The sequence below is a fragment of the Atta colombica genome, unplaced genomic scaffold (assembly GCF_001594045.1).
Source record: "Atta colombica isolate Treedump-2 unplaced genomic scaffold, Acol1.0 scaffold55, whole genome shotgun sequence".
NCBI classification, from domain to species: Eukaryota; Metazoa; Arthropoda; class Insecta; order Hymenoptera; family Formicidae; genus Atta; species Atta colombica.
The window spans coordinates 564,233-590,581 of NW_017259545.1; the positions used below are offsets into that span (position 1 = coordinate 564,233).

General features: G+C 37.1%; 1 protein-coding gene across 12 annotated transcripts in view; it reads right to left on the reverse strand.

Moving 5' to 3' along the window:
• The window catches only part of LOC108691889 (microtubule-associated protein futsch-like), an 85,115-nt gene that overhangs the window by 730 nt on the left and 58,036 nt on the right, over positions 1-26,349 (reverse strand). For 5 of the 12 annotated variants that reach the window (XM_018199830.1, XM_018199829.1, XM_018199828.1 and 2 more), the window contains 4 exons: positions 8,262-24,875; positions 7,215-7,283; positions 5,116-6,327; positions 3,330-3,546 (listed from right to left, as the gene is read on the reverse strand). In XM_018199830.1, the coding sequence (XP_018055319.1) occupies positions 3,330-3,546; positions 5,116-6,327; positions 7,215-7,283; positions 8,262-24,875 (18,112 nt within the window). The remainder of the gene's footprint in view (positions 1-3,329; positions 3,547-5,115; positions 6,328-7,214; positions 7,284-8,261; positions 24,876-26,349) is intronic. The other 7 variants (XM_018199836.1, XM_018199826.1, XM_018199827.1 and 4 more) reach the window with 6 other exon arrangements.

Sequence of the window (26,349 nt, forward strand, 5' to 3'; positions counted from 1 at the left end):
AGAGAGAGAGGGAGAAAGAAAGAAATATAAAAAGATATACATATATATATATATATATATATACACTTGTACAACTTTTATTGTGTCCACTACTCTTTTCTCGTGATGCTAATTACTTTTACACGTGTGCTACAAGCTGTAAGTCATCTCAAACTCGGCTGAATTCCTATGTATCAATTATGATTTAATCGTATAGTGACTAATCACAGAGAATCTAATAAATTGTGATACAATCGAGATGATTTCTTGCTTTATGAAAAGTAAAAAATAATTATGTTACTGATATGATCCTAAATAACAGTTCGATATATAGATTAATTTCTTTTGGTATCAAGAAGCGTAACACAACACAACTTTTATAAAATCCTATTGGATTCAAATGAAGACGTGCTAATTAATAAAGACTGTGTTCCAAATTTACTGCCGGCGCTGAAAATCTATAATTTACTATACGTACTAGAGTCTCAGCACTGACAGTGTGAAATTTGGAATATAGCCAAAATTCGTATTGAATTAATTTTGATTTTATAACATAAGATAAATTTAGAATTTATTGACTTCTTGTATTCACTTTTTATACATAAGTAATTATTCTGCTATTTAGGTTCGCTTGAAAAATCAGCTACGTTTCATAGGAAGACAGCACCGTTATAACAGCGCTTAAAGATAAACGCTTGTTGATCTGTAGATAGTTAATTACGGCGATATTATTACTGAGTAATATTCGAAATACTTCTCAGTACGATTGTGCTGCGCGCAGCGAGCTCGTGTGAAGCGCTGATAAAAGCCGCTGAACAAAGCATTTAGCAGTTAGTCGTATATAAGAGATGTAGATACTCAACGTTCTCGATACAACAAAAGATTATACTACGGTAAAAACTGAAAGTGGTGTTTCCTTGACAATTTGGTAAATACATCCGGATAGTATAATGTACATTCGGATAAAGTTTGAAAATACAATACCGTAGCAGAAACGAAATCATCAATTCGTCTCAATGGTATTTGAAATGAAGCAACGATAACTTTGAAGATATAAGATCAAAAAGGTTCTCCTGTGTAGATATTTTTACACTATTGTGCATACGACAAAAATATATCTTTCTCAGGTAAACAATGTTACCGGAATTAAAAAAGAGAAGTTATCAAGTATCACGATTTTCATACGCAAATCTACCGCCCTTTGGTTTTGACCGTAGTTTTGCACAAAACGTTCCATGAGATTTGGCAGCCATTTTATAGGAGCCCGTACTAACTACATTAGTTAGTATTGTTAGACGAACGGTCAAGTATTGCTGGTGTATTATTATGAATAATTGGATAATATTAATTCCTGATGCGAAAAATACGTTAATATATATTCTCGTTAATATATATTCTGGTTAATATATATTCTCGCGGAGATTTTGACTTCTTCAGAGCGACGATAAATCATTTTACTTAAGTCGATCTTAACGTCTGGCACGGTAGAATATGACATATTGAATGAATTGAGCAACTCAAATGTTCAAGGATACTGAATCAATAAAACACGCTGATATACGCTAATCGATTGGATATTGAATGACGCTATCGAAATGATTACTGCGTTTATAGTTCGAACAGCAAACCGTTGATAAGAAGAATGATTTCAGACTCAGGGGATGCGAGGAAGAAACCTGAATATCTTCTATCTCGATTCTCCATCTGGGGATTTTAACCTGATGTAATTCCGGAGAGTCCGCCTTTCGATGCGTCGAAATGATGTTGAAATCCAAACTCGCCGGAGTTATATCGGTTCTTAGTCCCCTTCGCACTGTCCTTCGACGTACGTTTGCAGTTCTGCGGGATCGGAAGGGTCGGATTCGGATGGACTTGTTAAAAAGCCGCAGCATATCGGTTGGTGCAACGCAACTTGCTCTCACAGCGACGAAAAGACAGTTAGTTTGGTGCCGTTCGAGATGTAGCCATGTGTACTCGTCCGTATATCGATAGAATTCGAAACAAGCTGCATATCTTGTGCTTGCACACGTGTATAGACACGATACATATACATACACTTAGACATTACTTACATGACGATTCGCCTAACAATCCTAACGTGACTAAAAAAACACGATTGTTGGTCCCTCTACACTTTAGCTTTATCTTGAGTTGCTTATTGTCAGAAGAGAGCTAGAGGGGTAATAGTGATCTATAAGATACTCGAAACAAAAAAGAAATTGAAAAAGAAGGAAGGAAAAGAAAGATAAAAACAGAAAATGAAAAATAAAGAAAGAGAGAGAGAGAGAGAGAGAGAGAGAGAGAGGAAAGTGGAAGTTTTTTTGATATGACGAAGATACATGCAACTAGGTATAAAATATATTTTTCTATTGATCGGAGCGGGAAAGTCATTGTGCCCCAACAACGAGGTACTACGCAAAAGTAAAACAGCTACTACGAGCTAGACTAAGACTAAGAAGTACGATACAAAGATGCAATCATGCGGGGGAATATCAATGTCAATATTCATGCAGGTCGTACTCTAGAAAAAAGAAAGCTTGCGGAACAAGTTTCGTCGATCGCGGGGATTTACCTGTCTTCTCAAGATAAATGATGACCTATCACATGTAATCGATATCACATGTATATCGATACAAGAGAGTAATCCTTTATGTGACAGAAGGTAGTTTATAAGTACCATTCATTGCGCGTTTTTCAATCTTCCTCACTATTCGCCGGAATTGTTAAAATCACTGCTGGCGTTCAATCGAAGTAAAATTTTTCTTATAAATAGTTTATACGCAAATAAACTAACTTCGAAATCATTACGATTGCAAGTGATTCACAAAATATACAATAGATTTCAGTATTATATACGATATCACATTTGGATAAATATATCTGTTGATAATGTTTTATGCATCATAGAACATTGTATATTTAATATAATATTGATACAAGCCCTAAGCACACCTCGCATGACAATAATCAAAGATATCTATGAATTAATTATGTACATTTTCTTCAAAAGTGACACGTTCAAGGCAATCATCTAATTAATGTGTATTATAACTTTAGAGAATTTCTTAATTTTCGCTTATAACAGTATACAAGCGAACTCATAAGAATGATAATTGGTTATATCATTTTTTTTTTAAGTAAATTGTCGAGTATTGATCAGAGAAAATTTGAGTCGTGTCACTTTTAAAAATAAAATAAAATATTGAATAATTATTAGCGATACTTATTAGCAGTTCAAATTTATATCCTGATAACCGCGTAAAAGCCTGGTTTTTTTAAAAAATTTAATATTATAAAATGGTATATATATTCTTTAATAAAAAAATAAATAATGTGAAGGGTAATCGTACCCGGCTTGCCTCGGGATATTGTTAGACAGAGTGTAGATGACACGCCGAAACATTTGTGGCTCCAGGGCAAGTATAAGTGCTATTAGAAGTATCAGCACAGCGACAGCTATGCTCGTCCAACACGCACAGCTGGCTCTACCGGATGTCTTCATCCTAGTCTTCGGTTCTATCGTATTACCTGAGCAAATCGACCGTACCATACCGTGTGTTTCTGCCACTTAAAGATTATCAATTGCCATGAATTATGATCGCATATGTGAATTTTGATCAGTTGATTGATTAATTGATTGATTGACTGGCTGATTGATAAGATGATGGCTCCACAGCCATGTAATTAGTATGAAAAAGCCGACAATAACAGGATAGTTACATTCTGTCTCGAAAGTCAAAATCGAGATAAATTAATTTTATCATCATTAAACAGTATGTTTACGATTCTCATTGATTCTAAAAATATTACCTATATATCAATTTATTATCAAATTGAAAAACTTCAAAAGATAAACTCAAAGTTTAATCGCGCAATTATTTTCATTGAATAATGAAAATATTCTCATGCAATTTTTGGAAAAGCTTCTGTGAACTAGCTCATATTGTTTAGTATTAAATGGCTAGATATATGCGTTGAATTTATATCCCATAACAATTTTTTAAATGTTTGTTGCGATCATTGTATAATTTTGTTTTCAATCATTACAAACATTGCCCTGTTATTTCGTCAGCGCTATTTCGATAAAATCACGTAACTTCGTTAAATCTTATTATATATCACCGAATGTACAAGGCGTCGACGTGTGATAGATATATGTTTGATCGTTTAATCGTGACTGATCGCGAATGAAAGTATACTAATCCCAGGAAGCCCCTGATCACAAACCTCTCCATCTTAGCCAAGACCAACGGAAAAACAAAAAAGTAAAAGAATGATGTTCTTATCGAACGTTTCCCAAACGAGAAGCAACACTTAGTCGACCATTAATCGTACATGTAACAATTCCTCGAAGCATGAAGAAAAATATACCGCATGTTTTATAACTGCAGATTTGTACGACTGTACCTCACAAGCTTTATTTTTCCTTCCGGGTCATTACCCTTCTATAAAAAGGTACGTACGACGCCATTGACATTGATCTTTGTGCAAAACATCACAGATCATGCAATTTCCAAGCAAACAATTCCCATTTTGTTCTTTGCAACCTCAAGTTTCAAGTAATAGAGAGTCAAAGGTCCTTGTAATTAAAAATTAACCAAATTATCGATATTTCAAGTTCAAGAAAGGATTTCTTTGAAGTTTTAAAATCTTAATGTACTGCAAAATATCGTAAATAAATAAAAAGACTATTAAAACTAAGAGAAAATTTCAAATGCAAATTGTAAATAAGCTAACAAAAGATCTTTGACTGTCTCCAAATCCAAATTTACATCCCTGGAACAACTGTATATCTGTGACACCTGTAACTTTAGGATTTGAGTAATCTCTCAATCTACTAACTTTATTGTTCCAAGGATGATCTTCATCAATTAACTTCCACCACCCAATATTAATTCTTCTCATCGTGCAACTAGCGGGAAATACAGGAAAATGCATGGGAGTTGCATGCAAAGGTAGCAAGGATTCAACACCAAGGCTCAACATATAATAATCTATGTACAAATATAATATATCTTTTCTTTTTTTTTTTTCGGATTCATTCGTTCACATAATCCAGGAAGTAATCGATTAGCGAGGGAGAGTTCGAGGTATGTACATTGCTTATGCAGAAGGTTAGCTGTGAGAGTGCGGTACCTTGGTCGTCCTCCAACGGGGACAGCTCCGCACCTTCGTGCAGTGCTACATCCGACCCGCTGGAACTGCCCAACGTACGCCTCTTGCTCGGAGATCTTCTTCTAGGTTGCGGCGAACCGTCACTATCGGTGTCGCTGTGCATATCGTGCCTTGAACCATCGTTCTTGTTGTTATTGTTGTTGTTGTTGCTGGCAAACATGTCAACACCGCCATTTCCAGAACCGGGTGATGTGTCTTGGGAATATTGCACTTCCCACTGTTCATTCGCCGCTGTCCAAGAAGCGGTCTCTCCGATTTCAGATCTCGTTAATTGTTCCTGAAGGCTTCTTAGGGCGGACTCCGCGTCTCCGTAGCCGCCGCCACCATTGCTGGAAGTCATCGTTCTCACCACTCTTTCGGTTTTCTCGATCTCCGACGCCTCCGACATCACGCATTGCACCATCTGCACGACACTGTCAGACTCCGATCTGTCGGTCCTAATCGTAGTGGTAGAAGAATTATCGAAATCGAAGATCTCGCTGGGTAGCGTATTAGCGACTTGGTTTATCTTCTTGACAACTTCCTCACGCGTTACAGGTTGTAAAGTACTGTCCTCTGACGTCAAAGTCACAGTCCTCATCATCTCTACAATACCACCAGTCTCCAATAGTTCTTTCAACTTTGTAGGATCGATCGACGAATTGTTGATCACTGTAGTTGTTCGTATTTGCTCTACGGAAGGAATTATTTCCATTTTTCCACTTATCATAGGCTCAGTCAGATCATCCGTCTTAACTATCTGGATCGCATTGCTCGATATTTCCTTTTTCTCCTCTATCGTCTCTTTGATCAACTCCTCTTCTGTATCTCCAGTAACATTTTTGACGGTTCGCGAAATCGCCTGTGGACCGATCTGATGGATGAATCGCCTGTGATCTTCCGAGAACTTTAATGGGACGGATTTGGGATCATCGCTTGATTTAGGCGCATCGTCGATTTTAAAAGGTATCTTGCTCTTTGGACTGCTCTTGCTCGGTGACTGCATCTCCTGTGTTGGCTTGGAAGGCTGCTCAACCGTTTTATGTGTTCGTGAGGCATCACTAAGCTCCAGATGGAACTCGGGTTTGGTAGACGGCTTGGTGGTGGAGAGACGCGGGGCGGGAACAGGTTGTTTTGATGGAGCAGAAGTAGCATGCCTCTCTACAGTCCCATCAATCTCAGCCGAATCATGCCCTGACCCATCCAAAAGGACATGGACAAGAACAGGAACAAGGACATAAAGCACATTGATACACACTAAGAATTTTAACTCTAGCCCAGCTGCCAAAGTTAGACCAGAAAGATTCGGAGCGTGTCTGCCTCGCATACGCATGTGTACGCGCACATTACGCACTAATTAACGAAAAATTCGCTTGGTGCACGCACGCACGCATGTGAGGCATAGGAGAAGCGATCCCGAAGAGATGCGTCTCGCGTATGATGCGTGTGCGCGTGCATTGCGGTTCTGCCCGCTTATTTAATTTTTTTTAGTTAGTATCAATATTGCAACCAGGATTAGTTTTTTTATCGGAAACGAAAGAGAATACACTCATTAAAAAACGGTGTCTGGTTATGGCGCCTGAATCTTACTAAAATGTACCATTATGGTAGCAGATAAACATTGAGAACATTCTGAATATTCCAATTTTTTTCTGAGATCACGCAATTAATTGAAAAAAATAAATCTAAACTATATTTCTTTGGCTTGTCTTTTTTTCATAGAAAAGTCACTTCCTCACCGATATGACGATACCACAATTTGCTGGACACATTATACAACAGGCTAAACTACTCGACGAGTATATATGTATTATATACAGATTAATTTTTTCGAGCAAATGAAAACTCTATCTCTTGTCTTCGACAATACAAAAAAAAGATCGGTAACTATTTAGTAAGAGACGTGCGCACAGTATCAGTTAGTGTGAAAGCGTCGGCAGGTGCTAACTATGGAAGATAAAGCTAAATATAAATGAGGGCACCAAAAAACAAAGTCTTCTACCGTTACTGATCTTCGATCGGAGATGATGATCCGCGTACGTGAACTGTTTTACATTTTATTCGAGTCGATTTTACGTTACCTGTTTTCGTCGAAGTATACGCCTGGTCCGCCAGGTTTTGTGCCCGTCGTGCAGCCTCTTTGGTCACGTCTGAAAAGTTCACAAAGAAAAAAATTGAGTTTACATTGGGAATCGGCAAATATGACATTGAAAGCAATGATTCAACAAAGATTAGATGATGGATGATGTTTTTTTTGTCTCTGCATGGCATACCTCAGTTCATGCTTCGCTAGTTGTGGTATTCCTGTTAATTTAAATGAGACATAATTACCGCATAATCGTAAATACGTGATCTCTATATGTTATATACGCTACAAACGAAAAAAAATAGACACGGTTGGGGCAACAAAATAAGATTCCGATGTTCAAGAAGTAATACTAGGAAAATTATCCATCATGGTAAAAGAGACGTTTAAAAAATAGCGCAAAAACCTGGAATCATGCATTAAATAGATTAACAAAATCGTTAAGACGTAACTGAAAATAAATGCAGCAAATAATTAAAGTAGTATGTACATATAGGTATATCGTTTGTTCTATTCTATTAATCAGATCTTTCTTTGAATCTTCATACTATAATGAACTCTTCCTGATTTAGATTTCATTTTAAATACATATAATCATAATTAAATACATCGTCTCATTCATACAAAATTGGTTTCAATTAACAATATACCCATTCGATATACATGGAAACATAAAGAAAATTTAAAACAATACACAGAAAATTATAATAGGAATAAGCGGTAGTATGATTGTCTCGGATGTTGTCGATTGGTTCTACGGATCGTAAAATGATGAAATAATGGACTGAAAATGACTGAGAGATTAGAGTGTTAGGTTTCAATTAATGACTGACGAAGGTGCATGAATGTATATATATATATATATATATATGTATATATATCTTTCTCTTTTTTTTGCTCTCTGATGTCACGAGAATAACTAGTAAAACTGAAGTTACAGAGAAGCGTCAACTTAATCATTAATCATGTTACACACAGCTGGTATATGTAATATATAATATAGATATAGATATGGATATAACGCAAGATTATTGCAAGATACCTTCGGTTCTACTGTCAGTGAACTCGGCGAGTGAACTGGGTGGCGGTGGGGTCGTTCGCACAGACTTTGTCACGATTGTGGTGACGGAGTGCCGTGTGCGAGGCTCGGGGTGCCCTACCGTGGTTACGGTTTCTACTACTCTACGCGAATTACCCGAATCGTCTGTCTCCTTACCCGAACTTTTCTTTTGTGGAATGCGAGATACTTTCTTAATGTTAACTGTCTCGGTTAAATGCTCGACGCCACCGGACGTCTCCGACCTGCCAGCTATATCAAATCTACGAACTACCTCCTGAGCAATCTCGCGTTTCGATCCTATTCTATCACCGTTCTTTTTTGTCGCTGGCGTTTCAGTCACTTTGCCCGTTCTCTTAGTGATAGGCGAAGCTTTGCCCATGCCTTTCATATCCATTGGTAATTGTGATTTCGGAGGACTCTTTCTCATAGTTTTAATAGCACTGACAGATTTGTCCTTCGCATCAGTTGTAGATTTAGTGGATTTATCTTTGGCGGATCTCGCTTGAGCGAGATCGCTCTTACGAGCTTCTTCCGCGGTTGCTTCTTGCTTGGTCTCTTCCAGGAAGTCCTTCATATCATCCGTTACATCTTCTACTGCGTGTTTCACGCTCTTAACCATGCCTGATAAAAAACTGCCTGATTTTTGTTTGATTTTTTTAGTATCTTTCGCGGTTTTGTCCTTAACAGTCTCTGCTGTACTAGCAACTGCATCTGTGCCAGTCGCCAATTTTCTTTTGACTACTCGTGTATCTTCCTTTGCTTCACTTACAATGGCATCTTTGGCGCGTTTAGTTTTCTGTGTCACATCTTGATCAGTAGATTTAATTTTTTCCCCGGCTTGCGTCACACTATGTTCTATCTTACTTTCCGCCGCTTTCACAGTAGAGATTGTTTTGTCCTTTGCACCTTTTATACTGGAAAGACTCTTCTCCTTAGCATCTTTTGTGCCTTTCACAACTTTACCCATAGAGATTTTAACTTCACCAACGGTTTTATCCTTTGCTTTTTCCAGTTCTTTCGATCTTGCCCCCGCGGCTTCTCTAGCGAGTGCTTCATCAGCAGCTGCTTCTTGCCTAGTTATTTCCAGAAAGTCTTTCACGTCGTCGGAAATTTCCTTTCCTGTTTGCTTTGCACTCTGAATAACTCCAGATAGGAAATCTGAACCTGTATCTTTCGCTTTTTTAGCATCTTTCGCAAGTTTGTCTTTGGCGCCGTCGGTGATAGCATCGGTACTTGTTAATAATTTATCCTTCACCGCCTTTGTATCCTCTTTTATTTCTTTATCGAGACTTTCTCTGACATGCTCTATACCATGTGCAATATCTGTAGTTTTAGATTCTATTTTTTCACTAACCTTCTTTGTTTCAGTCGCAAACTTATCAACTGCAATCTTCGTGGTATCCACTATTTGAGTCATTGAGTCAGAAATTTTATTTTTAGCGTCCTTAACATCAGTTACTACTTCTCTTGTAACATCCTTTGCACTATCAATAATATCTTTCTGTTCCAGTTTCTTCACACTAACCGTTGCAATTTCTTTAGCACGAGCTTCTTCTAATTTCGCCTCATATTTTGTTTCATCCAGAAATTCTTTAACGTCGTCCCTTGCGCTTCCAACAGCATGTTTCGCACCTTTAACTATTCCCGAAAGAAAACTGGATCCTTTTTCTTTAGCTTTTTTCGCTTCTTTAGTTGTCTTATCCTTAGCTGCTTCAGCACCATGGACCATAGTTTCGACTTCTCCTGCCAATTCCTCTTTCACTTTTTTTGTATCATCCTGTACTTCCTTAACAACTGCATCTTTGGTATCTGCAACTTTTTGTGCAACATTCTGTAATGTTGAATCTAATTTATCACCAACTTTCTTTACTTCTGCTGTCACTTTATCTTTAGCAGCTTTACCTGCATCTGTAGTCTTCTGAATATTTTCCGAGACTTCTTCAATGACTTTTTCTTTTATATCTTTCGCTGCAGTCATAGTCTTATCCTTAGTACTTTTTATTCCAGCAACAGCTTGATCAGTTGTATCTTTTACACCAGTAACGACAGCATCCTTTTTATGTTCTAATTCTTTCAATCCAGCTGCTGCTGCTTCTTTAACATGAGTTTCTTCCAGTTCTGCCTCTCGTTTTGTTTCATCCAGAAATTCTTTGACATCGTCTGCTGTGCTTTCAACAGAATGCTTGGCACCTTTAAATATTCCCGATAGAAAACCGGAACCTTTTTCTTTCTTGACGTCTTTAGTCGCTTTATCTTTAGCAATCTGGCTATCATCGGCTACAGCGTTTATATCAGATGACACTTTTTCTTTCACCAATTTTTCATCATCTTTCACTTCTATAGCCACTGCATCCTTAGTATCTATAATATCTTGTGCAACATCTTCCGTGATTATTTCTATTTCTCCAATTTTTTTCGTTTCTGTTATGACTTTCTCACCAACTGCTTTTGTGGTATCAGTAATTTTATGAACATCTTTGGAAATATCATCAACTTTGTCTTTTTTATCTTTCGCATCTTTCACATCAGCGACAGTTTTGTCTATTACTTCCTGAACTCCGGCGATCGCAGAATCTTTTTTGTCTTTCAAAGTTTTGAGATCAGCCATTTCTTTCTCAGCGCGTTCTTTTTCTATAGTAGCTTCTCTTTTCGTTTCATCCAAAAATTCCTTAACGTCGCCAGATGCATCATCTACAGCATATTTTGCACCTTTAAATATCCCGGAAAAAAAACCACTTGTTTTTTCTTTCGTTTTCTTCGTTTTATCTTTTGCACTATCTACAACTTCCGCGGCAGAGTCAGCACTTGCTGTCAATTGTTCTTTTATCTTCCTTGTATCTTTTTTCATTTCTTTAACCGCTGCATCTTTAATGTCCTTGGTAACTTGTGCAACATCTCTCACGGTTTCTTCTATTTTTTCACCGGTTTTTTTCGTTTCTGCTACTATTTTCTCGCCAGTTGCTTTTGTGCCATCGGTAACTTTCTGCACATCTTTAGAAACTTCCTCGGCAATTTTATCCTTTTGATCTTTAACAACAGAAACTGCTTTATTCTTTGCATGTTTCGCATCTTCTGCTGCTTGTTCAATTTCAGTTACTAATTTTTCTTTCACCTTTTTCATATCATCCTGTACTTCCTTGACAACTGTATCTTTGGTATCTGCATTTTGTGCAACATCCTGTGCTGTTGAATTCAATTTATCTCCAACTTTCTTTATTTCTGCTGTCACTTTGTCTTTAGCAGCTTTACTTGCATCTGTAGCCTTTTGAATATCTTCCGAGACTTTTTCTTTTGTATCTTTCGCTGCGGCAACAGTCTTATCTTTGACATCTTTTATTCCAGCAACAGCTTGATCAGTCGTATCTTTTATGCCAATAACGGTAACATCTTCTTTATGTTTTAATTCCTTCAATCCAGCCGCTGCTGCTTCCTTAGTACGAGCTTCTTCCGAGTCTGCTTCGCGTTTTGTTTCATCTAGAAATTCTTTGACATCTTCTGCTGCGCTTTCAACAGAATGCTTGGCACCTTTAAATATGCCTGATAAAAAACCGGACCCTTTTTCCTTTGTCTTTTTTGCTCCTTTAACTTTATCCTTAACAGTCTCAGCACTTTCAGTCACAACTTCAACTCCAGCTGTCATTTTCTCTTTCATTACTTTAGTTTCATCTCTAGCTTCTTTAATGGCTGCATCTTTCGAATGCGAAATCCCGTCTGCGATGTCTTCTATTGTTGAATCCAATTTCTCATCAGCTTTCTTTACTTTTGACGCTGCTTTGTCTTTAACAGTTTTACCTGCATCAATAGTTTTATGAATATCTTCCGAAACTATTTTAGTGACTGTATCTGTCGTATCTTTTGCTGCGGCGACAGTTTTATCCTTAGCTTCTTTTATTTCAGTGACAGTTCGAACTGTCGTGTCTTTTACATCACTGACAACAGCATCCTTCTTATGTTTCAATTCTTTCAAATCAGCAACTGCTGCTTCTTTAATACGAGCTTCTTCCAATTCTGCCTCATTTGTTTCATCTAGAAATTCTTTGATATCGTCTGTTGCGTCTTCTACAGCATGTTTCGCACCTTTGAAGATGCCAGAGAAGAAACCACCTGTTTTTTCCTTAGCTTTCTTCACTTCTTTTGACGTTTTATCTGTTGCATCACCAACAGCTTCTGCAGCCGTATCAACGTTTGCTATTAATTTATCTTCAATTTTCTTTGCATCTTCCTTTATTTCCTTAATTGTAGCATCTTTAATGTCTTTGATAGCATGCCCAACATCTGCGGCAGTTTCGCCCATTTTTTCACTGATCTTCGTTTCCGCTGCTACTTTCTTATCAATTGCTTTTGTAGTATCGGCAACTTTCTGTGTATCTTTGGAAATTTCTTCGACAATTTTATCCTTTTGATCTTTAATACCAGAAATTGCTTTATCTTTTGTATGTTTCATGTCAGTTGTAATTTTATCTGCAACATCTTTTACATCAGTTGCCGCTGCATCTTTTTTATCTTTCGAGTCTCTAAGTTCCGCAATTTTTTCCTTAGCATATTCTTCTTCCAATTGAGCATCTCTCTTTGCCTCCTCCATAAATTCTTTAACATCGTCAGCAGCATCTTCTATGGCATGTTTAGCGCCTTTAAATATACCAGAAAAGAAGCCACCTGTTTTTTCCTTAGCTTTTTTCGCTTCTTTTGACGCTTTATCCTTTGCACTGTCTGCAACATCCACTGCTACATCAACCTTTGTTGTTAATTTTTCTTTCACTAATTTTGCATCATCTTTTACTTCTTTAATTGCTGTATCTTTAGTATCCTTGGCAGTTTGTGCAGCTTCTGTCATAGTTTCCTCCATTTTTTCTCCGATTTTCTTCGTTTCATCTGCTACTTTCTCACTAACTGCTTTCGTGGCATCGGCAATTTTCTGCGCATCTTTGGAAACTTTCTCGATAGCTTTATCTTCTTGGTCCTTTAGTGCAGAAATTGTTCTATCTTTTGCATCTTTTACATCGGTGATAACCTTGTCTGCGGCCTCTTGAACTCCAGTAATAACAGCATCTTGCTTATCTTTTAAATCTTTAAGACTTGCAGCAACTTCTTCTTTAGCACATTGTTTTTCTAATGAAGCTTCTCTTTTCGTTTCTTCCAAGAATTCTTTAATATCGTCAGTTGCCTCTTCTGCATGTTTTCCTCCTTTAAATATACCAGAAAAGAAACGACCTGTTTTTTCCTTAGTCTTTTTCGCTTCTTTTGTGGCTTTGTCCTTTATGCTATCTGTAGTTTCTATAGCAGCATCAGCTGTCAATTTTCCTGTCACTAATTTTGTATCTTCTTTTAATTCCGTAACTGCCGTATCTTTAATATCTTTAATTTCTTGCACAGCATCCGCTACAGATTCTTCTATTTTCTCACTAACTTTTTTCGTTTTTGCTGTTACATTTTCACCGCTTACTTTCGTCGCATCGGCAATTTTCTGTACATCTGTCGAAATTTCTTCCACAGCTTTATCCTTTTTGTCTTTAGCAACAGAAATAACTTTATTTTTTGCCTCTTCCGCGTCATCGGCAATTTTGTCTGCAGCCTGTTGAATATCAGAAACAATCGTATCTTTCTCATCTTTCAAATTTTTAAGTCCTCGTCGAGTATCCTCTTCTTTAGCATGTTCTTTTTCTACTGAAGCTTCTCTTTTCTTCTCCAGAAATTCTTTGGCATCATCAGTTACATCTTCTACAGCATGTTTGGCGCCTTTAAATATGCCAGAAAAGAAACGACCTGTTTTATCTTTAGTTTTCTTTGCTTCTTTTGTCATTTTGTCCTTTGCACTATCCGCAGCTTCTACGGTAGCACCAGTACCTGCAGTCAATTTTTCTTTTACTAATTTTGCATCTTCTTTTATCTCTTTAATAGCTGCATCTTTAGTATCCTTGGTAGCTTGTGCAACATCTGCCGCAGTTTCCTCTATTTTTTCACCGATTTTTTTCGTTTCATCTGCTACTTTCTCATTAACTGCTTTCGTGGTGTCAGCAACTTTACGCGCATCTTTAGAAACTTCCTCAACAACTTTATCTTTTTTGTCTTTTGCGTCAATGACGGTTTTATCAGCGACATCTTGAATACTAATAACAAGAGTTTCTTTTGTATCTTTCAAGTCTTTGATACCTGCAACGATTTTTTCTTTAGTTTGTTCTTGTTTCAAAATGGTTTCCTTCTTTGTCTCGTCTACAAATTCTTTTACATCCTCAGATACTTCTTCTACAGAATGCTTTGCGCTCTTGAATATTCCCGAAAGAAAACCACTACCCTTTTCTTTAGCTTTCTTTGATTCCTTAATTTTATCTTTCGTAGCTGCAGTACTTTCTGCTACAGCATCACTACCTGTTTTTAATTTCTCTTTTACTTGTACATCTTCCTTTACTTCTTTCGCCACGCTATCTTTAACATATGCAACACCTTGTGTGATGTCATCGACAATTCGTTTTTCATCTGTAACTATTTTATCGCCTGCCATTTTAGTGGCGTCGATAGTCTTTTCGACTTGATCAACTATTTCCTCAGTAACACGATCTTTCGCTTCTTTTGCTTCGGAAATCATGCGATCCGTTTTATGTTCCAGAGTTTTTAATTCGGCTTCTGCTGCTTCCTTGACATGCGTTTGCTCTAATGCTGCCTCCTTTTTCATTTCATCCAGGAATTCTTTTACATCATCCACTGTGCTGTCCATGGAATGTTTCGATCCTCTAAATATTCCCGAAAAAAATCCACTAGCTTTTTCCTTGGCTTTCTTCGCTTCTTTAGTTGCTTTGTCTTTAGTGACTTCTACTGAATCCGATATAGATTCAGCTTTGGTAGTTAACTTTTCCTTTATGATGTTAGCGTCTTCTTTTACTTCTATAACAGCTGCATTCTTAATATCTTTCACATCATGTCCAACAACTGCCACGGAAGTTTCTACTTTATCAACTACTTCTTTGGTCTTTGTGACTACGTCATCACGAGCTGCTTTCAAATCATGTGTTGCTTTGTCTATATCTTTGACAGCTATATCTGTCAATTTGTCTTTCGTATCTATCGCGACAGAAACTGTTCTATCTTTAGCATCTTCCACACTCTTAATGGTTTTGTCCACGGCATCTATTGCACTATGCATCATATCATCTTTTTTATGTTCTAATCCTTCTAATTCTTTAGTTGCTTCCTTTTTAGTATCGCTTACATATTCCTTCACATCTTCAGATAAATCTTCCGCAGTGTGTTTTGCACCTTTAAATATACCAGAAAAGAATCCACTAGTTTTTTCTTTGACTTTCTTCGTTTCTTTTGTTGTTTTATCTTTTGCATTTCCCGTAACTTCCGCAGCAACATCAGCATTTTCTGCTAATTTATCTTTTATGAATTTTGTATCCTTTTCCATTTCCTTGATTCCTTCTTCTTTAACATCTTTCACATCCCGCACGATATCTGCTGCAGTTTCTTCTATTTTTTCACCGAACTTTTTCGTTTCTGTTGCAACTTTTTCACCGGCTGTTTTTGTACTATCAGCAACTTTTTGTACATCTTTGGAAAGTTTCTCTGCAACTTTATCTTTCTTATCTTTTACAATTGCAACTGTTTTATCTTTCGTGTCTTTCACATGAGTGATGGCTTTGTCTACCGATTTTTGAACTTCACTTGCGACAACGTCCTTTTTATCTTTCAAATCTTTAAGCTCCGCAGCAATTTTTTCTTTAGTACGTTCTTCCTCCAAAACAGCTTCCTTCTTCGTCTCATCCATAAATTCTTTGATGTCGTCAGTAGCATCTTCTACAACATGTTTAGCGCCTTTAAATATACCAGAAAAGAAGCCACCTGTTTTTTCCTTAGCTTTTTTTGCTTCTTTTGACGCTTTATCCTTTGCACTGTCTGTAGTATCCGCTGCCACATCAACGCCTGCTGCTAATTTTTCTTTCACTAATTTTGCATCTTCTTTTATTTCTTTAATTGCTGCATCTTTACTATCCTTGGCAGTTTGTGTAACTTCTGTTGCTGTTTCCTCCATTTTTTCTCCGATTTTCTTAGTTTCATCTGCTACTTTCTCACCAGCTGTTTTCGTGGCGTCAGTAACTTTTTGCACATCTTTGGAAATTTTCTCAACAACTTTATGCTTTTTGTCTTTTATTACAGAAACTGTTTTATCTTTTGCTTCCTTCCCTTTATCGGCGGCTTTATCCACAATTTCTTGAACTTCACTAACAACATCTTTTTTATCTTTCAGATCTTTTAAACTTGTAGCAGCCTTTTCTTTGGCACGTTCTTCTTCCATTTCAGCTTCTTTTTTCGTCTCGTCCAAGAATTCTTTAACGTCGTCTGTCGCATCTTCTACGGCGTGTTTCGCACCTTTAAAAATACCGGAGAAGAAACCAGTTGTTTTTTCTTTAGCTTTTTTTGCTTCTTTTGCTTTTTCCTTTGTACTATCGGCAGCTTCTGCTGCCACATCAGCGCCAGCTGTTAATTTTTCTTTCACTAACTTTGTGTCATCTTTTACCTCTTTGATTGCTGCATCTTTAGTATCTTTGACAGCTTGTGCAACTTCTGTCGCAGTTTCTTCTATTTTTTCTTCGATTTTATTTGTGTCATCTGCTACTTTCTCACTAACCACTTTCGTGATATCGGCAACTTTTTGCGCATCTTTGGAAATTTCTTCGACAACTTTATCTTTCTTATCTTTCATTGCAGATACTGTTTTATCTTTCGTGTCTTTTGCGTCAATGATGGCCTTGTCTGTGATCTCTTGAATTCCTGTAATCACGGCATCTTTTCTATCCTTCAAATCTTTAATATTTGCAGTAACATCTTCTTTAATACATTCTTTTTCTAATGATGCTTCTCTTTTCGTTTCATCCAAAAATTCTTTGACGTCATCAGTTGTATCTTCCATAGTATGTTTAGCGCCTTTAAATATACCAGACAGAAAACCACTGGTTTTTTCTTTAACCTTTTTTACTTCTTTTGTTGCTTTATCTTTCGCATCTTCCGCGCTTTCTGCAGCAACATTGGCATCTGCTGTCAATTTATCTTTATCTTTCTTTGTATCCTTTTTCATTTCTTTAACTGCTGCATCTTTAGTGTGCTTGACAGTATATTCAACATCCGTTGCAGTATCTCTTATTTTTTCATCAATTTTCTTTGTTTCCGTTGTTATTTTCTCATCGGTTGCTTTCGCAGTATCGGAAATTTTTTGAGTACCTTTGGAAATTTCTTCAACAACTTCATCCTTCTTGTCTTTTATTGCAAAAACTGCTTTTTCTTTTGCATCTTTCGTTTCAACAACGATTTTATCTACAGTTTTCTGAATCTCAGTAAGAGTGTCTTTCTTATCTTTCAGATCTGTCAGACTTGCAGCAGCTTTTTCTTTGACACGATCCTCTTCAAACGCAGCATTCTTTTTCGTCTCATCCATAAATTCTTTAACATCGTCAGCCGCATCATCTACAGCGTGCTTGGCACCTTTAAAAATACCAGAGAAGAAACCAGTTGTTTTTTCTTTTGTTTTCTTTACCTGTTTTGTCACTTTATCTTTTGTGTTATCTACTGTCACTACAGCAGCATCAGCACCTGTTGCCAATTTTTCTTTCACTAATTTCGTATCTTCCTTTATCTCTTTGATAGCTGCATCTTTAGTCTCCTTGGTAGTTTTCGCAATATCTGCCGCGGCATATTCCATCTTTTCATCTACGTTCTTTGATTCCGCTGTTACTTTTTCACCAAAGGCTTTTGTTGTATCGGTCACTTTTTCAGCATCTTCCGAAATTTTTTCTACAAGTTTATCTTTCGTATCTTTTATTACAGAAACAGTTTTATCCTTGGCTTCTTTTATATCAAAGAAGGCTGTGTCTGCAGTTTGATAAACTTCGGTAAAGACCATATCCTTCTTATCTTTTAAATCTTTAATATTTGTCGCAACTTCTTCTTCAATACGTTCTTTTTCTAAAGAAGCTTCTTTTCTTGTTTCATCCAAAAATTCTTTAACATCATCAGATGCGTCTTCAGCAGTATGTTTTCCACCTTTGAAGATGCCGGAGAAGAAACCACTAGTTTTTTCTTTAACTTTTTTCGTTTCTTTCGTTGCTTTATCTTTTGTACTATCTGCAATTTCTGAAGCAGCAACAGTACCAGCTGCTAATTTTTCTTTCATTAATTTTGTATCATCTTTTACCTCTTTAATTGCTGCATCTTTAGTATCCTTGGCAGCTTGTGCAGCTTCTATTGCACTTTCCTCCATTTTTTCTCCGATTTTCTTCGTTTTATCTGCTACTTTTTCACCAGCTGCTTTCGTGGCGTCGGCAACTTTCTGCACATCTTTGGAAACTTCCTCTACAATTTTATCTTTTTGGTCTTTTAGTGTAGAAACTGTTTTATCTTTTGCTTCTTTCACTTTATCGGCAGCTTTGTCCAATGTTTCGTGAACTCCACTAACAATAGTATCTTTTTTATCTTTCACATCTTTCATACTTGCAGCAGCCTTTTCTTTGGCATGTTCTTCTTCCAGTTCAGCTTCTTTTTTCGTCTCATCCAAAAATTCTTTAACATCATCTGTCGCATCTTCTACGGCGTGTTTCGCACCTTTAAAAATACCGGAGAAGAAACCAGTTGTTTTTTCTTTAGCTTTCTTTGTTTCTTTTGTCACTTTTTCCTTTGCATTATCCACAGCTTCTGTTGCCGCATCAGCGCCTGTTGCTAATTTTTCTTTTATCAATTTGGTATCTTCTTTTACTTTAATTGTTGCATCTTTAGTATCCCTTGCAGATTGTGCAACTTCTGTCGCAGTTTTCTCCATTTTTTCTCCGATTTCCTTCGTTTCATCTGCTACTTTTTCACCAGCTGCTTTCGTGGCATCGGCAACTTTCTGCGCATCTTTGGAAACTTCCTCGATAACTTTATCTTTTCTGTCTTTTATTGCAGAAACCTCGATAACTTTATCTTTTTTGTCTTTTGCTTCTTTTACTTTATCGGCAGCTTTGTCCAATGTTTCTTGAATTCCACTAACAGCAGTATCTTTTTTATCTTTCAGATCTTTCAGACTTGCAGCAGCCTTTTCTTTGGCACGTTCTTCTTCCATTTCAGCTTCTTTTTTCGTCTCATCCAGGAATTCTTTAATATCATCTGTCACATCTTCTGTAGCGTGTTTCGCACCTTTAAATATACCGGAAAAGAAACCAATTGTTTTTTCTTTAGTTTTCTTTGTTTCTTTTGTCATTTTTTCCTTTACATTATCCGCAGCTTCTGTTGTCGCATCAGCGCCAGCTACTAATTTTTCTTTCACTAACTTTGTATCATCTTTTACCTCTTTAATTACTGCATTTTTAGTATCCTTAGCAGCTTGTGCAACATCTGTCGAAGTTTTCTCGATTTTTTCTCCGATTTTCTTTGTTTCATCTGCTACTTTCTCACCAGTTGTTTTCGTAGCGTCGACAACTTTCTGTACATCTTTGGAAACTTCCTCGACAACTTTATTCTTTTGGTCTTTTAATGCAGAAACTGTTGTGTCTTTTGCTTCTTTCATTTTTTCATCGGTTTTGTCCACAGTTTCTTCAATTTCGCTAACAACATTGTCTTTTTTGTCTTTCAGATCTTTTAGATTTGCAGAAATCTTTTCTTTGGCGCGTTCTTCCATTTCAGCTTCTTTTTTCGTCTCATCCAAGAATTCTTTAACGTCATCTGTCGCATCATCTATAGTGTGTTTCGCACCTTTAAATATACCGGAGAAGAAACCAGTTGTTTTTTCTTTAGTTTTCTTTGTTTCTTTTGTCACTTTTTCCATTGCGCTGTCCGCAGCTTCTGTTGCCACATCAGCGCCGGCTGCTAATTTTCCTTTCATTAACTTTGTATCATCACTTACCTCTTTAATTAATGCATCTTTAGTATTCCTGGCAGCTTGTGCAACATCTGCCGAAGTTTCTTCTATTTTTTCTCCAATTTTCTTCGTTTCATCTGTTACTTTCTCACTAGCTGCTTTCGTAGCGTCGGCAACTTTCTGTGCATCTTTGGAAACTTTCTCGACAACTTTATCCTTTTGGTCTTTTAATGCAGAAACTGTTTTGTCTTTTGTTTCTTTCATTTTTTCGGCAGTTTTGTCTTTTGTTTCTTTCACTCTATCGGCAACTTTGTCCACAGTTTCTTGAACTTCACTAACAGCTGTGTCTTTTTTATCTTTTAGATCTTTTAGATTTGCAGCAATCTTTTCTTTGGCATGTTCTTCTTCTATTTCAGCTTCTTTTTTCGTCTCATCCAAGAATTCTTTAACGTCATCTGTCGCATCATCTATAGTGTGTTTCGCACCTTTAAAAATACCAGAGAAGAAACCAGTTGTTTTTTCTTTAGCTTTCTTTGTTTCTTTTGTCACTTTTTCCTTTGCGCTATCCGCAGCTTCTGCTGCCGCATCAGCGCCAGCCGCTAATTTTCCTTTTACTGCTTTTGTATCATCTTTTATCTCTTTAGTTATTGCATCTTTAGTATCCTTGGCAGCTTGTGCAACATCTGCCGAAGTTTCCTCTATTTTTTCTCCAATTTTCTTCGTTTCATCTGTTACTTTCTCACTAGCTGCTTTCGTAGTGTCGGCAACTTTCTGTGCATCTTTGAAAACTTTCTCGACAACTTTATCCTTTTGGTCTTTTAATGCAGAAACTGTTTTGTCTTTTGTTTCTTTCATTTTTTCGGCAGTTTTGTCTTTTGTTTCTTTCACTCTATCGGCAACTTTGTCCACAGTTTCTTGAACTTCACTAACAGCTGTGTCTTTTTTATCTTTTAGATCTTTTAGACTTGCAGCAACCTTTTCTTTGACATGTTCTTCTTCCATTTCAGCTTCTTTTTTCGTCTCATCCAAGAATTCTTTAACGTCATCTGTCGCATCATCTATAGTGTGTTTCGCACCTTTAAAAATACCAGAGAAGAAACCAGTTGTTTTTTCTTTAGCTTTCTTTGTTTCTTTTGTTACTTTTTCCTTTGCGCTTTCCGCAGCTTCTGCTGCCGCATCAGCGCCAGTTGTTAATTTTTCTTTCACTAACTTTGTGTCATCTTTTACCTCTTTGATTGCTGCATCTTTAGTATCTTTGGCAGCTTGTGCAACTTCTGTCGCAATTTCCTCTATTTTTTCTTCGATTTTTTTCGTTTCATCTGCTACTTTTTCACCAGTGTCCGTAGCGTCAGCAACTTTTTGTGCAGCTTTGGAAACTTCCTCGACAACTTTATCTTTTGTGTCTTTTACTGCAGAAATGGTTTTATCTTTTACTTCTTTTGCTTTATCGACAGCTTTATCTGTAGTTTCTTGAGCTTTACTCACAGCAATGTCTTTTTTATCTTTCAGACTTGCAGCAGCCTTTTCTTTAACTCGTTCTTCTTCTAATACAGCTTCCTTTTTCGCTTCATCCATAAATTCTTTAACATCATCAGCTGCATCTTCTACGGCATGTTTCACCCCTTTGAATATACCAGAGAAGAAACCGCTTCCTTTCTCTTTAATTTTTTTCGTTTCTTTGGTAGCTTTGTCTTTAGCAGATGCTGCAGTACCTTCAGCTGATTCAACTTCGGATGATAATTTTTCTTCCATTTTTGCATCCTCCTTTATTTCTGTAATAATTGCATCTTTAATTTCTGTATCTGCTTGTACAACATCCTTCGCAGTGCTTTCTATTTTTTCATCTACTTTCTTTGTATCTGTTATAGCTTTTTCAGTAGTTGCTTTTGCATGATCTGTCTTCTCTACATCTTTCGAAATTTTCTCCGAGACTTTTTCTTTCTTTCCTTTCACAATGGACACCGTCTTATCTTTGGATTCTTTAATGTCGGTTCTATCAGCAATGTCCTTCGCGCCTGTTACTAAAGCATCTTTTTTCGCTTCCAGATTTTTCAAGCTAGTGACTGCCACTTCTTTGGCTCGTGCTTCCTCTAAAGCAGCTTCTTTCTTCGTATCGTCTAAGAATTCCTTGATGTCGTCGGATGTTTCCTCTACGGCATGCTTCGCACCTTTAAATATCCCCGATAGGAATCCTGTACCTTTATCTTTTGCTTTTTTTACTTCCTTAGTCGTTTTGTCTTTTGCAGTTTCAGCGCTATCGACGACATCGCGTGTTTTCTCTTCTACTTTTTTGGCAATCACGTCTTTACTATCCTTAACAGCTTTACTAACGTCTTCTGCTGCAATTGTGATGTGCTGATCAACTTTTTTTATCTCTGTTGATAATTTATCATCTTTATCTTTCGAATTTGTCAATTCGCCCATGATATTTGCCATATTCCGTGAATCTTCCAGGAACGCTGCAGTTACTTTTCGTAAGTCTTCGTGGCCACTATCTGGCAATTCGAGCGAAGGTGTCTTCTCCTTAGATCTACTCCTGGATCTGGAACTTCTCGCTTGTTTGGGACTTCTAAATATACCGAAAATGCCGCTTCCCTTATCTTTTTCAACAGCTTCATCTTCGGGAATGATAGATTTTTTTATCTTCTCATCTATAGGCGGAGTTCTTGTAACACTCTCTGGTAACTCTTCTTCAGCTTGCTTCAAGTTCTCTGCCATCTGTATTGTGTCTTCTAGAAGTTTCGCCGTTGCCAATCGAATGTCTTCGTCTCCGCTATCAAAAGAGGTCTCCTTCGAAGAACTATGCTCTCGGGATCTGCTTCTCTTTTTACTTTTGAGTTTCGGGCTCTTAAACATACCGAAAAAGCCGCCACTCTTTTCTTTGATATCATCGCTCATCTCTTTTTCCGTCTCGGATGCTTTCGGTTCTGACGTATGGGATTTTATTTCTGCAGCAGGTTTTTTGACATCTTTTTTTTCTTCCTTTTGAATTTTCTCCTTGTCAATGTCCGCTTTCCCGTTTACCTCTTCGTGGATGGTCTTCCCAGCCTTTATCGTGGTTTGTACAACATCATAAGATTTACTGACTTTATCCGCAGGAATATCGTCGTAATGAGTAGTCGACATGAAAGTACGTACCTCTTCTTTGGGAGTGACTTTTGTGCCATCGCTTTTGTACACAATTGGTAACACGCTAGAATCTTCAGCAACTTTCCGCGTATCATCCAAGAGTTTCTCCGTTACGGCTTTGATTTCCTCATCGCCGCTGTCAAAAGATGTTTCCTTCGATTTGAGCTTTTTGTCCTTGGATTTTGGACTCTTAAAGATGCCGAAGAAACTACTCTTCTCCTTTACTTGATCTTCTTCTTTTTCGTCATCCTTACTAGGTGACTGTTCATCCGTTGAAATGATCTTTGCTTTGCTTTTAGTATCCTCGATGACTTTCGCGCCAGTTTTCATGGCTTTTTCCGTTTCTTTTTCGATTATGCTAGGCACTTCGACAATCTGAGATGCTTCGATCTCTTTCTCCTTTTCCTTCATTTGTAATTCCAATAATTCCTCGTTTTCCTTTGCGATTGCTGCCAGCTTTTTCTTTTCTTTTTTTGCGATTTGTTCTGCAGATTCTTTAGGTTTCTCAACATGAATAACAGGTAAGACAGATTCATCTTCATCTTTTTTAGACTTACTTTTGAACAAACTCGAGAAAAAGCTCGTCTTATCCTTACCGTCATCATCGGTCTCAGCAGCCTCTGTTTTTTTGTCTTCTTTCTCCACTGGCTTAGCAAGACCTTCATAAGGTACATGCATACCTGCAGCGATTCGTCGAGAATCTTCTAAAAATTCTACAGTAGCTGATCTTACATCGGGTGCAGTTGTGATTTCTGGTAATCTGCTGTCAAAATACGAATCCATTACTTCGGTAGAAGGAAATTCTGGCTGCTGTTCAGAAACTTTCGTTAGGACAGCCTTCGATTCCTCATCACCACTGTCAAAGGACGTGTCCTTTGAACCTTTCTTGCCTCTCTTCAATTTGGAGCCTTTAAAAATTCCTGAAAAAATTCCACCGCTCTTATCCTTTGTTTTCTTCTCTTCGTCTGATTTTTCTTCCGTGCTGTCTGCCGAATGCGGCACATTATAAACATCTTCATAAGCTGTTTTCACAATCTTCGTAACAGTCTCTTTATCCTTCTCCTTCTCCTTATCTTTATCTTTATTCCTGTCTGCTGGAGTTTTTATTTCTGACTTCTTTTGATCAATTCGAATTATTGTGTCGACCTTTACCGTTTTTTGCGTAACAATCGCGTCCGTAGGAACTGCGCCCAACTTTTCGTCGACTTCCTTACCCTCCTTAGATAATTTCTCTTTCTCGCTAACAACGTCTTTTTTATCGGGGGAAACTATTACCGTTTCTTTTGTAGTCACGGTCTCAGTCGGAGTCTGTTTTATTACCGTAGTCTTAGTTATTACTGTCTGATCTACTTTCGGATCGTCACTAACAGAAACTATTGTTTTTGAAGTGCTAACTTTGGGATCCGGCGTCCTATCACGATATTGTTTAATCATCGGCGGTTCGATACTAGGAATTTGCTCTAATTTGGGAACGAAACCTTCCGGCTCGGTGGCCGCTTGATTTAAATGAACATTAATTGCAGTCTGCCCTATTGCACCCCGCGCCTCTTTATTGTCCCGCGCATCATCATCATCATCATCATAAACCACCGACCACCCTTCCTTCGCTAACTTCCCCTTCTCTTTCTCTGCGTCTGCTATTACACCTGTTAATTAAGTATAATATATTTTAGGCATCTATATACGTGATAGCAAAATAAAGGAACACAATTTTATTGTCAATTTCGTCATCATTAGTGTAAGCTGGCTCGCTCTTTGATTGCTCTTTTGATTGAACTGCGGTTAGACTGTAGTAGTGTGGTTTGTGCGTGAAGTGTATGTGCTGTGGAGCAGCCATCTTCTCACTACATCGTTATATACGCAAGGCAAATGTGATTCAAGAAGGAGAAGTAACATCAATTGCTACCAACAATCAATACTGGTAACGTACATACGTACTTTGATTTTTCAATAAATTGTATTGAAACGTTCTCAGTAGCTTGCAATTTCGAAATGTTTTTCTGTGAAAATATTACAATTAGTATTATAATATTAATTATGAAATGAACGCTAAAGGTACTAAAATGAAGCTGTTAGAGAATATAAATTGGACATATATTCAGCTTCACAAAGAACTCTTGATTACTGTTTTAAATAACAACAACAGTCAATTGCTATTAGTAATGACTTTAGTAATTTTTAATTTATCTGTTATAGGTAAAGGAAACGATATTCTGATGGCCTATGCGACAACGATCTTTTCTAATGACAGCTGCTCCGTGCGCGCACACAATTAGGCCCACATGTTGGCCATTCATGCAACGCCAAATAATTGCAGCGAAACCTTGCTGAAACAAATTAATCTAAAAGTGTTCGCGAAATATTAAGGATATTAGTGGGGATGATTAAATGAAGTATATAAAAATTATTGTATATAATATAAGTAACAGCTGTTTGAGATAGGCCGAGATAAAATAATCCGTTATTATTTATATTAAAATAAAAGCAAGCTGGTAAAATTCTGAAGAGATCCGCATTGGCTTCCAGAACCTGTGAGTGGACGGCGTAGAGACAAATGTTTAGTGCTCACGTACGTTACTTGCACTCTGCAAACGTACGTTGTTCTTTATAAGCTGAGACAAATTTTTATGCATTGACGTGAATCGTGTCCACAATCATAATAATAATATTCCTTATTCATTGTATTAGCTTTTATTCAACCGCAACGTTTCGCTGAAATAAGATCGTGCACACTGTTGATTGAATACTTACGTACAAAAAATTAAAGCTTGCATCATAAATGACAATAATAAATCACAAGTGAAAATTCAATGTACGAAATAGATTAGCATTGAAATATAGCTGCTTCGAACCTATGTTATTGGCATATAATAGTCTATACGCCAATACAATTAAAAGTAATTATGTGCATTTGTTGTGACATAACTGCATAACAATAACATGTATCATTTTTACAAATGAAGAAATAACATTCGTCTAGGAATGTACAAGAAAATTCACCGAAAAACAGTATCATTAAGAGAAAAGACAATAATGCTAAACGCAAATAAATGTATAAAGCTATTTGAGAAACATAGTTGTACATCTCGTGCATTATTTGAAAATTTTTAAGCGAATAGA